The 13,677-nt window shown below is 37.3% G+C and overlaps 2 protein-coding genes across 7 annotated transcripts in view; one reads left to right on the top strand and one right to left on the bottom strand.

Annotated features, from left to right (window-relative positions):
- LOC127364097 (pituitary adenylate cyclase-activating polypeptide type I receptor) overlaps positions 1–11,397 on the top strand; it is a 30,011-nt gene extending 18,614 nt beyond the window's left edge. The window contains exons 11-16 of one of the 4 annotated variants that reach the window (XM_051401291.1): positions 476–545; positions 671–762; positions 1,959–2,042; positions 4,423–4,552; positions 5,627–5,668; positions 6,661–11,397. In XM_051401291.1, coding sequence (XP_051257251.1) covers positions 476–545; positions 671–762; positions 1,959–2,042; positions 4,423–4,552; positions 5,627–5,668; positions 6,661–6,807 — 565 coding nt within the window. In that variant the 3' untranslated portion in view covers positions 6,808–11,397. The remainder of the gene's footprint in view (positions 1–475; positions 546–670; positions 763–1,958; positions 2,043–4,422; positions 4,553–5,626; positions 5,669–6,660) is intronic. The other 3 variants (XM_051401282.1, XM_051401273.1, XM_051401300.1) reach the window with 3 other exon arrangements.
- Positions 11,398–11,593: 196 nt separating this feature from the next.
- The window catches only part of LOC127364085 (pituitary adenylate cyclase-activating polypeptide type I receptor), a 31,965-nt gene continuing 29,881 nt past the window's right edge, over positions 11,594–13,677 (bottom strand). For 2 of the 3 annotated variants that reach the window (XM_051401241.1, XM_051401261.1), the window contains one exon: positions 11,594–13,173. In XM_051401241.1, coding sequence (XP_051257201.1) covers positions 12,877–13,173 — 297 coding nt within the window. In that variant the 3' untranslated portion in view covers positions 11,594–12,876. The remainder of the gene's footprint in view (positions 13,174–13,677) is intronic. The other variant, XM_051401251.1, reaches the window with a different exon arrangement.

Below are 13,677 nucleotides of genomic sequence, written 5' to 3'. Positions count from 1 at the left end.
CATTGAATAAATCCAGTCTTTTTTTATTATATTATTATTATCATATGTTTCATGGGGTTAAATAACTAAAATACTGATGTTTTAGCACACACATGTTACCCTTTTGGAGGGTTTCACAAGCTTAACAAGCTCCTGTTAATTTCCCTGTCTGCGCCTCCATCTTTAGCTTGTTGCATTTCTTGTCCACAATACATGATGTAGTATGTGAGTGTAAGCAAACACAAAACATTTAGAATTATTAGACTGATCTGTCTGAGTAGGTTACAGTAAATCATCATGTTTATATTATTTTGTTAGGTCTGCTTCCATTTTAAACTCTCTACTCCTCTCTGACCGTCGCCTCCACCTCTCTCACTCTGCAAATGGCCACTTGATTGGCGTATTTTATGGTGCTATTTATTACCAAGTGTCGAGAGAAAGTGAAGGAGAGCATGTCGAATGATTATTGAAATGCATTGTTCTCTTCCTACTTCAGATGCTGGGATACAAATGAGAACACTGCCCTCTGGTGGGTGATCAAAGGACCAGTTGTGGCCTCCATTATGGTATGACAGATCCTCATGTTCTTTCAGTTTTTCTTGCGTATTAATTTTTTACACGTGCTCAGTCATTGCTTAATTGAGTGGAAGGTAATTTATAATTTCTGTTATTTGGATTTTGTTTTTCTCAGATCAATTTTGTCCTCTTTATTGGAATAATAATCATCCTGGTCCAGAAGCTGCAGTCCCCTGATATCGGAGGCAACGAATCAAGCATTTACCTGTAAGTCACAATCAGCAAATTGACTAACGCCAATGTTATATCTTCAGAAAAAACTTTAAACTACATGTGTGTGCATGACAAATAATGTACATAAAAATCTATGAAGTAAATTAACATGTTTTGATCTGTGGTACACTGTGCATATAAACAACCCTGCAGCCAACCTTGTTATTCACTGTTGCTTAAATGAGGCAATATCTATATCTTTCTTAATGTAAATAAATCCCATGAGAATACTGAAACCACAAATTAACTGATCCCACTCGTAGTATTGCCTGTGTAGCCAAAACCTGATATCACTTATTCCTCAGGGCCATGGAATTGTTGTCTAAAAACGTTAAAAAACATGTCCCTTCATTATGATGAACATGGGCACTGCAGTTTATTTTGAGTCAATCCCACACAAACCGTCCTGCTGCTGTAAAAACCCACTCGAGCACTTTGAGTTATTCGCTAAAACTACAGCACTCAGCTTGTTTTTAGGAAATTACTGAGCCTTTTAATAAATTAAATTATATATTTGTGACCTGTTTTAAAGATTTACAATAAGAAATAATGGGCTTGGGACCGAGACAGGGTAGGGAAATTGGAAGGTATTGAGAGATGGACTAATACATTGTTGGTTTTGGTGTTTTCATGGGATAAGCTTTATACTTTAATCGTACACACAACACCCTGGACACAAGATGAAAACTCTGGCCTTTATTACCACCACTGTTTTTTTCTCTGTGGATCACTGGGCATTGTCCCTTACACTATCTAAACATGTTTTTATTCTGGAGCCATGCATTTATAAATGAATGAATAAATGAATTCTTCTGAACAGTCTTATTTTCAAGTTTTTATCATTAAAGCTCTGATGTGTCATCCTAGACACTTTTCAGAATATATTAATTTGTAGTACCTGTTGGCAGGAGGCTTGAGCCTCATTATGGAGTTGTACTGTAGCCAGACATCACTCCTGTTCTGCTCCCACAGGATTGTGCCTTTTGAGACCCTGCAGATAATGTCATTCTCATCTGTTGCTTAGACCTGTGCGTGCGTGACCAAGTGTGAAGGTGTGTGTGTGTGTGTGTGTGTGTGTGTGTGTGTGTGTGGGGTGGGTGTGGGTGTGGGTGTGTTGTGTGAGACTGTGTGTCTCTGTCCCTAAAGACACTGTCTTTGTTGTATTGTTGTGTTGTCTTTGTGCTGTGTAGCAGCTGTGCTCAGAAATGCTTCAGTGAGCCCACACAGGCTGTTCAGCATTCGTGCAGGATGTCAGAGTTATCCACCATCACACTGTAAGTGTGTGTGTGTGTGTGTGTGTGTGTGTGTGTGTGTGTGTGTGTGTGTGTGTGTGTGTGTGTGTGTGTGTGTGTGTGTGTGTGTGTGTGTGTTTGTGTGAGAGAATTTGTCCACCAACACACGTGTTTAGGTGTGTCTGTCTTGTGTCTACGGCATGTGTGTAAGTATGTGTGTCTGTGTGTGTTTTACACCAGGGGTTCTTAGAGTTTTTTTACTGGTCTGGACTCCCAAATGCATACTCCCTCACACACACACACACACACACACACACACACACACACACACGTATACTCACATAGGTACCTCTGTACTTGTGAGGACTGTCATTGACATAATGCCTCCTCTAGCACCTAAACCTTTACCTTTAATGATCACAGCTACATGCCTAACCCTGACAATTACCCTAAACTGAACCTTACCCTAATTCTAACTTGAATCTTAAAACCAAGTCTTAGGTCGGTTTGTTAGTTTGTGTTAGTGTGTGGTGTTTTAACATGTTATTTTGAACTCACCAAAGTTACACAATAACATAAACAAACTAACCAATGAAGGCAGCAATAGACCAGCAACTCCCATGGTTTCCATGCAACATAAAATTACTGTTTTTTTAAAGGAGTCTGGTGGCTTTGAACAGCTGATCAAACAAAAAGGATCTTACTCTTTAACAAAAAGTCTATCTCTGTAGGGATCCTTTCCATTATGTTGTCAGACATTTATAATAACAATCTGAGCCTGTCAGTGCCAAAAACAAAAGCAGTTTTAGTGGACGTATATTGATGCGCAATTATCTCAAAGGATTACACATTGCAGGCTGTTTCACGGCTGCTGGCTGCAGCACTATTGCTCAATACTGGACCAATTTAAAAAAGAATTCCCCTTAACCCTCAAAAGGTGCTTTGAATGTCCAACCCAAAGTGAGGACGGCCAAATTGTCCTCACAAAGATAGACGTACAAGACCACACAAACACATACACACAAAACTTTGTTAATCTGCTAAAAAATAAAATAAATCAAAGTTTTTAGATTTGGTTTAGTTGTTTTGCTGGTGCAAGTTGAGAAACAGTAGCCTAAAATGTTACATCTACGTTTTGATCACAATAGTGTTTCATATAACATTAATGTAACATATCACAATTTAACTAAACTGAACTGAGTTCAGAGAATACTGGTTTTGTTCTGCTCCTTAAGGACCCCTGGGAGTCACTGGACTGCACAGTAAAAACCACTGTGTTACACATTTGTGCCTTCTATTATTTTAAGATGCCATATGACGTGTGTTTCTGTGTATTTCCATTTCTTATGTGTATGTCAGACATTGTGTTTTGCTGCATGATACATGCTGAACAGAAATAGTCTATTTTACTATATGATCTATTGCACATGTCAACAGTTTTGTGTTTCTTATCTCAGTCTCAATCTTGTGATAATTTTCACCTATAAATAGATTAGAACACTAAATCTAACCTCAGTCCTAAAGGATAATAATACGGCTGATTTTATTCATTATTTTTCTTATTGTCAACAAATCCTATAAAAGTGCAAACATACAACAATCACACCAATCTCTAAATACTTTCTGACTTCCCCACTTTGTCTGTGGTGCACATCCCCTTGTCAATTTGTTCTTACTGAATATGTAAATCTATAAAACTGGGTAATAAATGCGTAGTACATTTTCTAGTAATTTCCTAGAATGCTGGTCACTGTAGTTTTTAGCAAACGTTACTCAAGCAGGAAATCCAGATAAATACACATTTGATGCTCTAGTAGCTGCGAGTATTCAGGGCAGCAGGATGGTGTATGTGGGATTGACTCAAAATAAACTACAGTGCCACCCAGTGCAATGGTGCGGTTCATTTACATGTTTTTAATAGTTTTTGCACAACAATGGAGCTCTATTGCACAGAGGAATAAGATCAGCCTTTGGCTACAGAGGTAATACTTGTTAGTAGGATCAGTTCATTGTTGGTTTTGGTCTTTTTATGGGATTTGTTGACATTTATCTTTAAATGTGAACACTAGAAATAATCATAGAATTGTGACTGAGCCTGCATTTTAAAACAACACTGATGCCTTGACTGAACTTAAAGATTAAGAGTGATTTCACTTCTTTGTAATCATTCAATCAAACTTTTTTTTTATTTACACAAAAATTGTGTGTATAAATGACCAAGGCAGAAAATCTGTCATAACATTGCATCAGTAGCCCTGATGTTACATCACATGCAACTGACCATCACCAGTAAAACATGACATTGAAGTGTGATTGACTTACACTGCAATCTTATTAAATTGTGTGTGTGTGTGTGTGTGTGTGTGTGTGTGTGTGTGGTGTGTGTGTGTGTGTGTGTGTGTGTGTGTGTGTGTGTGTGTAGGCGTCTGGCACGTTCCACCCTCCTGCTCATCCCCCTGTTTGGTATTCACTACACTGTGTTCGCCTTCTCACCTGAAGATGTCAGCAAGAGGGAGAGACTGGTCTTTGAACTGGGACTGGGATCCTTCCAGGTACGCTTTTTACAGCTCTTACAGCTCCCTGAACGTCCGGATTCAATTAAAGAGAAATACCAGATGATGAATGAGAGAACATAATGGGATAATAAATCATCTGAGTATACAAGGTACAAGGAGGCTCTTTGAGAGAGTGTTAGTGATACTCAAAGCTAGTATTCTGCCCACACTATCTACTGCTGTGCAGCGAGCTAAACACACACACACAAAATAATTGAAGGACAGCAGCTGGTTTCTTGGCAAATGTGAAACTATGAAAACAGTATTGGACAACAAATTCAGTGACAGTGAATACAAGTCAGAGGAAAATCCCATAAACAAGAGTTTAAACAAAGCTACTTTACAAAATCATAGACTGGCTGTCAAATTGGGGACACAGTCACCGATTGGCTCTAGTAAGCACAGTAATAAACACACACATTGTGTCTGAACTCAATTCACTGATTCACTACTCCTCATTATAGATGGGCAAGAAAATGTGATAGGAATTTTAAACTATTTTCTTACTTTATATAGACAACGTGATTAATCAGTTTATTAATCTGCAGATTAATCAACACAAATTATCTTAAATTGCAGCCCTGAATGTTATGCTTTAAATTTTTGAATGCACTAAATCTTCTATAGCTGGTTTATGAAAAGATACACACATTTTCCAGCATAAGCCATAAAACTTAGCCGCAACAAATGGATGAAGGAATGTCATGTTGTTCTACTCAAGACACTATATTTTTGTCAATTTGTATAAATAACATAATGTGGGATTAGTGTGGGATTTCTTAAACAACAGCTCTATATTCTCTCATGTTACATGAAAGAATATATATAATCAAGATACACGACACTGATGACACAATTCCTGAATAATGAAGCTGCAATATTTCAAGCAGCTACTTTCTGCTTTTCAGAGCCGTCAGCACTCACTGTTTTGTAGCTTTTAATGGTTGAACATTTTAGTGTATCCATGACCTTAACCTGTCTTAAACCTTTGCTGATAGGGATGCAGTTGTTTTTAAAAATGAAAGCTCAAACAGTTTTTATCTTATTTGTTGTCTTCATTCTCCTTCTAAGGGCTTTGTTGTAGCTGTGCTCTACTGTTTCCTCAATGGAGAGGTATGTTTTTTTGTCCCTGTTCATAAACACATTCACTTCACTTCTGACGCACATTAACACCAGGAATGCTCTTAATGCTATTTTTCAGCTTTTTTTATGCTAGACATCTCTAAATATGAGTCGTAAATTGTATATATGAACATATTAAATGTTTTATAACATACCTTAATTTGGATGTGAGTAAATATAAGGATATTTAAATTGTTTATTAATGTGTCAACAATTACAACTTCTCCTAAATACAAAATTAATTAGTGTTAATGAATTAATAACACACTATAACATAGCTGTAATCATATTTAATGAGGTATAATTTAACAAAAACAAAATAACAAACAAATCCTTGCATTAACTGTTTGTACACATGAACAAAGTATTCAGTTAAAATGGTCTATAAATGTGTTCAAAACTCATAAAGACATGTTCATGGTTCACTGTTGACCTCAGAAATAGTAGCATGACAAACACAAATATGTGGCCAGAAACAACAACAAAAACAACAGTACTTTCATTAAGCCATAATTAAAACTGCTGTGTGTGTGTGTGTGTGTGTGTGTGTGTGTGTGTGTGTGTGTGTGTGTGTGTGTGTGTGTGTGTGTGTGTGTGTGTGTGTGTGTGTTGTGTGCGTGTGCGTGTGCGTTCGTACACATTTTTGTATATATTTACATAAATTAGTTGTTTTTGCCAAATGAATATTAAAATAATGTGCGGCACACAAATTGCCTCACCTACTAATGTAAAAAACTAATTAAAAGAAATAAACAGACAAAATATATGTAAACAAAATACAGACCTTTCATGTGTAGGTCTGCATTCTGCAAAAACAAACAAACAACCTAATTGCTGACCTCTGTTGCTGCCATTTGTTGCTATATTATATTGTCAATCATTAGCTAACTGTTAAGTTAAGTGTTGCCCACACAGTTTAAGTGTACTGTACCTTTTCATGGAGATGGTACAGCTTAAAGTACATTAAAAATGACCTTGTGAAGTTTCTCCCTGAAGGTGCAGTCGGAGATCAAGAGGAAATGGCGCAGCTGGACGGTGAACCGGTACTTTGCTGTGGACTTGAAGCAGCAAAGGCACCCTTCATTGGCGAGCAGTGGAGTGAACGGCGGGACTCAGCTGTCGATCCTTAGCAAGAGCAGCTCCCAGATACGCATGTCGAGCCCACTGGCGGAGAACGCCAACATCAGCCTCCCCACCTGAGCGTCTGATTGGCAGGAGTCAACTTCAAGGTGCCATTCCTCTTACGTACATCCAGACCAACCAGAACAGACCAAAGTGGCCCCTCACACCTCTTATATTTTGTAGTTTGGCCTTTAGATAATGAGATATTTCTGAAAGAGATTAATTGGAGGTGCAAAGCTGGCTTTCATACTTTCTAATTTAATTTGAATATACAATATAATTGAATTTATCTGAGCATTTTAGTTGACTCTGTGGATTGCAATTGTTTATGATTAATGATGCACTTAATATTTTTACGGATAACTCAAATTACACTCCATTAATTACAACATGAGCGAGACGATAGAAATTCCCTTCCTACCAATTGTTTTATTCAAAATGTAGCCCCTGTTATTGTTTTATTTGTTTAGTTGGTGCCAAAAAATAGAATAGTTGTAAAAACAAAACAAATGTAGGGGGTCATAACTGGCTGTTGGTGTGTAAAGTAAATGTGCTTCAAAGTGCCATGCAGGTTGCCTGACTGGATCTGATCTCATAACAGTCCAAAGTTAAATATCAACCAAACGTTCGCCTTGCTTGTACAAATGCTCATTGTTTAAATGTTTCATCTTAAATTTAAACATTTTTCTACAATCAGCCGTAAGTACAGAGTATGTCAAAAGATATATATATATAAAATCTAAAAAAACTCATGGACTTTGTAAATAGTTACTTTTGGTGTCTAGATCAGAATTTCTTTCTTTTGCTTAATGCAGTATTGTAATGACCTTTTCAAACAAAAGGAACTGGAGCCCAAATCTGTAGACTTCATCACATATCCTGAGGACCCAGAAGATCCTGCCCACTATATTCTGAACTATTTGTTTGTATTAAATATAAACACACACACGATATCTATATATAAGAACATAGTGCCAAAATGAATGAGCAGTGGTTCCCAACCTGAAGGTGACGAGATGAATCTGAGGGGCCGTGAGATGTACCATGATGATAGTACAACAAGTTTGGAAAGAGGAACAATATATTTCTGCTTCATTAATTTCTGTTTATTTTCAGGACATTCATTTAAGCTTTTTGTCTTGTAAATGACCCGATAGTTACACGTCTTTAAGCTTCTAGAAACATTCATATTAAACCATCTGAGAATGTAAAATCACTCTTTGGTCGAAGTGCTCACCTTTGACTTTGGAATGTTTTAAAGAATGAAAAGACCAAAAAGGTTGGGAACCACTGCTGTAGAGGACAGCACAGTAGCCTACACAAGGGAATACAAAATTGAATAAAAAATGAAATAAACAAACTAAAAATCCACACTCTGAACTGATGTATCCTCACAGATAGTGTCAGTGTTGAGCCTCCAGATGCACTACAGTAGTTTCCTCCAGTTGGTTTTTCCCTTTTATAGACATGTTCTTTGCAGACTTTGAACATAAACAGTACATGTGCCATTCAGTGGATGCTTTTATCCAAAGCTCCTCATAGTGCCATAAGTTTATATGTACAGCATTTTATTTTAGGCATTGAAAATCAAACCCCTCAACATACTATACTAAGGATAAAGATGTTCTCTTTTCTCTGAGCCTCAAACCATAATGCCATATTAAATTGCTCTTCATTTATTTATTCTTTAATTAATCATCTCCTATACTCATATTCCAAAGTGCCTAGTCAGTCACAAATAGCTATCATTTTTATTTACAGTGCAATGAACAGATATCTTAAAGGTGTAGAAAGAGTAATTTCTTGCAAAGAATGTACAGACTGGTGTGTTTTATTGTGGATCACTTTTTCAAAGTTATGCTTCTTCATAGATAAATATTTTATCCATTTGTTGGTGAAATTCTTCTTTTTCTCTTTTTAAATTTCTTAGACATTAAGTGAAATGAGTCCTGCTGTGTTTTTTTCTTTTGAATCATGACAATTTTTTGACAAGACTTGAGTTACAGCTCTACAGAATCGCTGCTTTATTTAGCCTCCTGGTTACAGCTATCATCTATTCAAGATAAGTCCATTTCAGTTCAGCGCCAACTTCGAACACATAGACGGTTTCAAAATAGAAACAGTACATGTTATTACAGTCGACACAAAATGCTTTAATGTGACAGCTCTTGACAATCGCGGAGTGTTGCCCATTTTCTTTTTCTGTCTTTTTGTTTGTGCAGAAACAAGCTAACAAACAATAACTGTCCTGGTGGGGAAATCATTTAAAGAGACAAAATGTGAAATGATTTGTACAGGAGGATTTATCCACAATATTTACTCAAGATATTTATTTTTTGTATTGTTATCTGAGTGCATTAAACGAATGTAGAATCTTTAAAATGGATGATATTGTTGAACAGATAAGGATGTATATTTATTTTCCATAAACCACTGACATGTGAAATGACTCAATGTACAGTATACATGCTTTCTTATGTGTCATTTAGTTATATGTCAGATGTATAATTTCATTACATTGACTGATGTTGACTTTCTTGGTCAAAGTGCCATAAATGTAGTGCCATAACTGGGCACAGTGGGAGCTGTGTGACACAAAAACAAAAACATTCAGAGGAAATTGCTGTCCAAAGCTGCAGAGGATATTGCGAGTGATAAAACACAGCTTTAACCTCTAAAAAAGCTAGATAAAACACACACTACTGAAGAGATGCATCTGTTTTAATGCATCCGCTTTGCTGTTTTGGGACAAAACAGTGTGTGACTGTGAAACATGTCTCACTATAATCAGAGATAGGCTAGAGGAGTATTTATTTTGAATTAGGGGTTAGAGTTTAGAAGGTGGAACAACTGCGACAGATAAAACACAAAGTGTGTACTAGGGTGTGATAAAAATCACACTGCTGCTGCTTACGTGTTCTATCACCAGCCGTCACTCTGAGTCTGAATCGGCTCAGATGGAAACGACCATGTCTCAAAGCTGTTACTGTCTGAAAAGAAGAGTGGAAAACTCCTTACTTGACAATGTCTGTGTTGTATATTTATCTACCACAAGGTGGCGACCAAGTGTAAGAATTGTAGTTTGATAGTTTAATAGGGAGGGGACATTTGACTGGCATCGGTTTTGCTTTTTGAGCCTTCTACTTTGGATTTTGGATGAAACAGGGGTTGGGGTGGGGCATTTAGGGACTCTTACGCCACATGCTTAACATTGTTCACATCTACTTTTTGTATTTTTTCTTTACACAAATCAGCAAACAAGCCTACAAATGAGATGTTTCTAAATGAGGCCTGATGTGCAATTTTGAAACAGTTTGAAGTTGGTTATTTTGTTATATTTCCCCCTCTCAATCCCAAAATGTCCTCACTGCTTACTTTAGTTTCAAAACCAACTGTGAACTGTTTGAATTTCAAAACATTTACTGAGATGGGAGGACATTTGCCCTTTCGAGTGCTAAAGCAAAATCAGGCAGTGTAACTTTGAGCTTAATTTGAGCTAAAACTGACCACACCTTTCTTCTCACACACACTCTTCTTACAGTGAATTTAGCATTACAGTAACACACTAATCTTTATATATGTGTGTCAAAGCCCGACATGTTTTCTTAAAGCAATAGTCTGACATTTTGGGAAATATGCTTATTCGCTTTCCTGCTGAGAGTTGCATGAGAAGACTGACAGTACATTCGACTGTGGGATATGCTAAATATGAAGCTACAGCCAGTAGCCATTTAGTTTAGCTTAGCACAAAGACTGGAAGCAGGGGGAAACAGCTAGCCTGGCTCCGTCTGGCTTTTTGTAGGTTAATTAATTTGTCAATTAGTGAGCTGCTAATATCCACTAGCTGTGGGTAAACAGTTGCTTTCCCCCAGCTAGGAGATAAAACAGCTAGATATTAGATATTAGTTAATATTACATCTACTAGCTACTTTTTCCCCTCATTTTTCAGTCTTTGCGGTATCAATCTTCTCATCTCTCAAGAAAGCAAATACTTTGTTTAGCTGATTTCCTAAAATGTCCTAAAACTATTCCTTTAAATGTAACTATTCTCAGTGTGGCGTATCTCTGTATTTAGATGCCTTTTCTTTGACGGTTGTGCGTGTTGAGCCAGTTTTATCAAGTGTTGAGTGTATGTGTGTGAGTTCTATTGATTGCCAATGAATTTTTTGAATGTACTGATGTTGCTCAGCTGCTCTTAAATGTCGCCTGCTATCAATTTGCCATGGTGTACAAATGATGTCTTTTCTTGATCATGTATACAGTACACTGTATATGGATATTTTTGGCACACAGGTGGACCCCTTGACGAAGACCTGTAATGTTTGTGACCGTGTTTTTGTATGTTTATGTAACTGTCTTCAGAGTGTGTGTGTATGTGTGTGTGTATGTTTGAAAGTTGAAGAGAGTGTAGTCTGTATGCATGTGTATGTAATGCCAAGCATTCATGAGGATATAAGTAACTTAAATGTCAAAAGAATATCTATAAAGCCCATATTATGTTCTACTTGTGACAGTGTTTTATGTATGTGTTCTTGTGTCCAACATTCATGTCCCAGGTTGTGTAAATTTGACTGCAAAATAAATCTATCTGTGGTAAACTCTTGTGTGTGTTGTATTTATTTTGCTCAGCTATCGTGTGCAACAGCCAAATTTTTCTCTTTTCTAATTTGTATCCTTTAAATGAGCTTTGGGGCACCAAAAGATTCAAATTAAGGTATCTGGAAACCAAGTTTACAAAATGTGATGAAATTCCTTACTAATTGCTATTGTCAGACACAAAAACAATGCAGTTAATACCTCTCAAACCACATTTATTACTGTGCCTTTTCCCTACACAGGCCCAACAACAATGAAAATACAGTTTATCCAATGCATTATAAAGTGCAACATTAAATCATAATATGACAGTCAAAGTGCTTAATGGTTCAGTTCCTACAATGCGTTATTTATGGTCTATAAAAAAATAAATAACAAAAAAAAGCACAGATCTGACTTTTCCTCCATAATCAAAATCTGGGCAACTTGTATATGGGTGAAATGTTGAGCTTTAAAAACATCGGATATAAACACATAGTGTATCTTCAGACACTACCACTGTGTCAGTCATACAGTACCATTTTGATGCCATTTTACCATTTAAATGCTTGGCGCCGTGTCGCATTGACACATATCGATCAATTTGGTATCTCCATATAGTGCAACAAATGTGCCAAGAAATTAGGATCATCACATCTGATAACAACATGAAAACTGACAGATGAAGAAAATACAAGTGTATACATTTTCACAAATGTGTTTTCAAAGATGGCTCATCAAAGCAGACGATTCCTCAAAATAAGAAGTCCTTCAAGAAATGACGTACCAATATGTGGCAGCCTCACACACACACACAAGCAAACACACAACATTTAATACATTCGCTTATAGGCCCTTCTGGATCTTCATGATTGAAAAATTCTGTCAAACAGCAGGGGAATTTGCTACACAGGAATCCATTAGCACATTCAGTCCAGATCAGTCCTGCATATATTTCCAACTGCTTCTGTTCAGTGCAGCACAAAACGTTTAAACAAGTCAAGCTTGTTTCACACAATTTAGCCAAGTTTAAACATCCACTGTTTCCTCAGCTGTGTCTACATAATCCCTCAACATTTGCTAATTTTTGTGCTCGTGCAGTCCAAACTGTACACACAACCATGTGAGATCATCCTTCTACGAGCTCATGGTGAGCTCTGTCTCCACTGTGGTCTCATCTTTCCAATGTCACCATGACTTAGAAATCAAGCACCAGTGTTCTTTTACTTTATAGTATTTTTTGGTTGCAACAATTATAGAAGGCGGGCCGCACTGATTAAGCTCAGAAACGTGTGCTGTCAGGGTCGTAGCGGCTGTTGACACTGATATAATGCATCCTGGCACATCATTTCCTCAATCACTCACCAGCGTTCATTATGGCCGCCTTCTGTCAGAGGGGTTGTTGAATTAATGTCATCAGCAGGCTGAGCTTTGAGGACTGCCTCTGATACTTTGTTTGACATTCTCACAACAACTTTTCTCTCATGGACGGTCTCTTAAAGTCATACTGAAGAGATGTTGCCGCTAGAAGGAGGCCTCCCGAGCCCTCCGCGGGCTCGAATTGTGATCTGGGTAATACTTTGCTTAGCTGGGGTGAGATGATTTTGATTGTGACACTTCCACAGCCACCTCCGCAGCTCTGTTTGGACCTGCAGACAAGCACATGCATGCAGAGCTGTACGGGATACAGAAATTGCTTTTGATAAAGTCACGTACTGTACGCCACGCGCGTACAGTTCAGGAATCCATTCACTTACCTCGCCATTCATGAAACAGTAAAGCAGTGCCACAACAAAACCCTGCAACACAAGAGACATGGTGACTTTTAAAACATAATTCTACAATCGTATATGCACATTCCAATTAAAGCTGCAGTAGATAACTTTAATAAAAATACATGGTACATGAGACGGATAATATGTGAAAAAAATCAGGTTTCTCTGGCTCCTCCTAGTGCTCCTATAGCATTTGCAAGAGTCCCCCATGTCTCAACAAAAACAACCAATGAGTTCTAGGAAAGATAGTTGATTGTCCCAGGTTGTCAAACAACAACAGTGTGATTTGGTGGCTTGAAGATAGTTGATTGTTGAGTCGCCTGAGAAAGAGACTCAAGAATTAACTGTCTTTCTGGTTTGTTGTTTTCGTTCAGAAGCGGTGGATTCAAGCTGTTTTTTTCACAGATTATGTCTCTCATGTACTACAGTTAGGATTTAGTGAAAGTTCCAGCAAATGTGACAAAAATGTATTTTTGTATAGTTACCTACAGCTTTAAATTAGTCAATCCACACTTAACATTCACACAT

Source organism: Dicentrarchus labrax, unplaced genomic scaffold (assembly GCF_905237075.1).
Source record: "Dicentrarchus labrax unplaced genomic scaffold, dlabrax2021, whole genome shotgun sequence".
NCBI lineage: Eukaryota > Metazoa > Chordata > Actinopteri > Moronidae > Dicentrarchus > Dicentrarchus labrax.
Note: the sequence above shows the minus strand (reverse complement) of the source record. Positions and strands in the feature narration are given on the sequence as shown.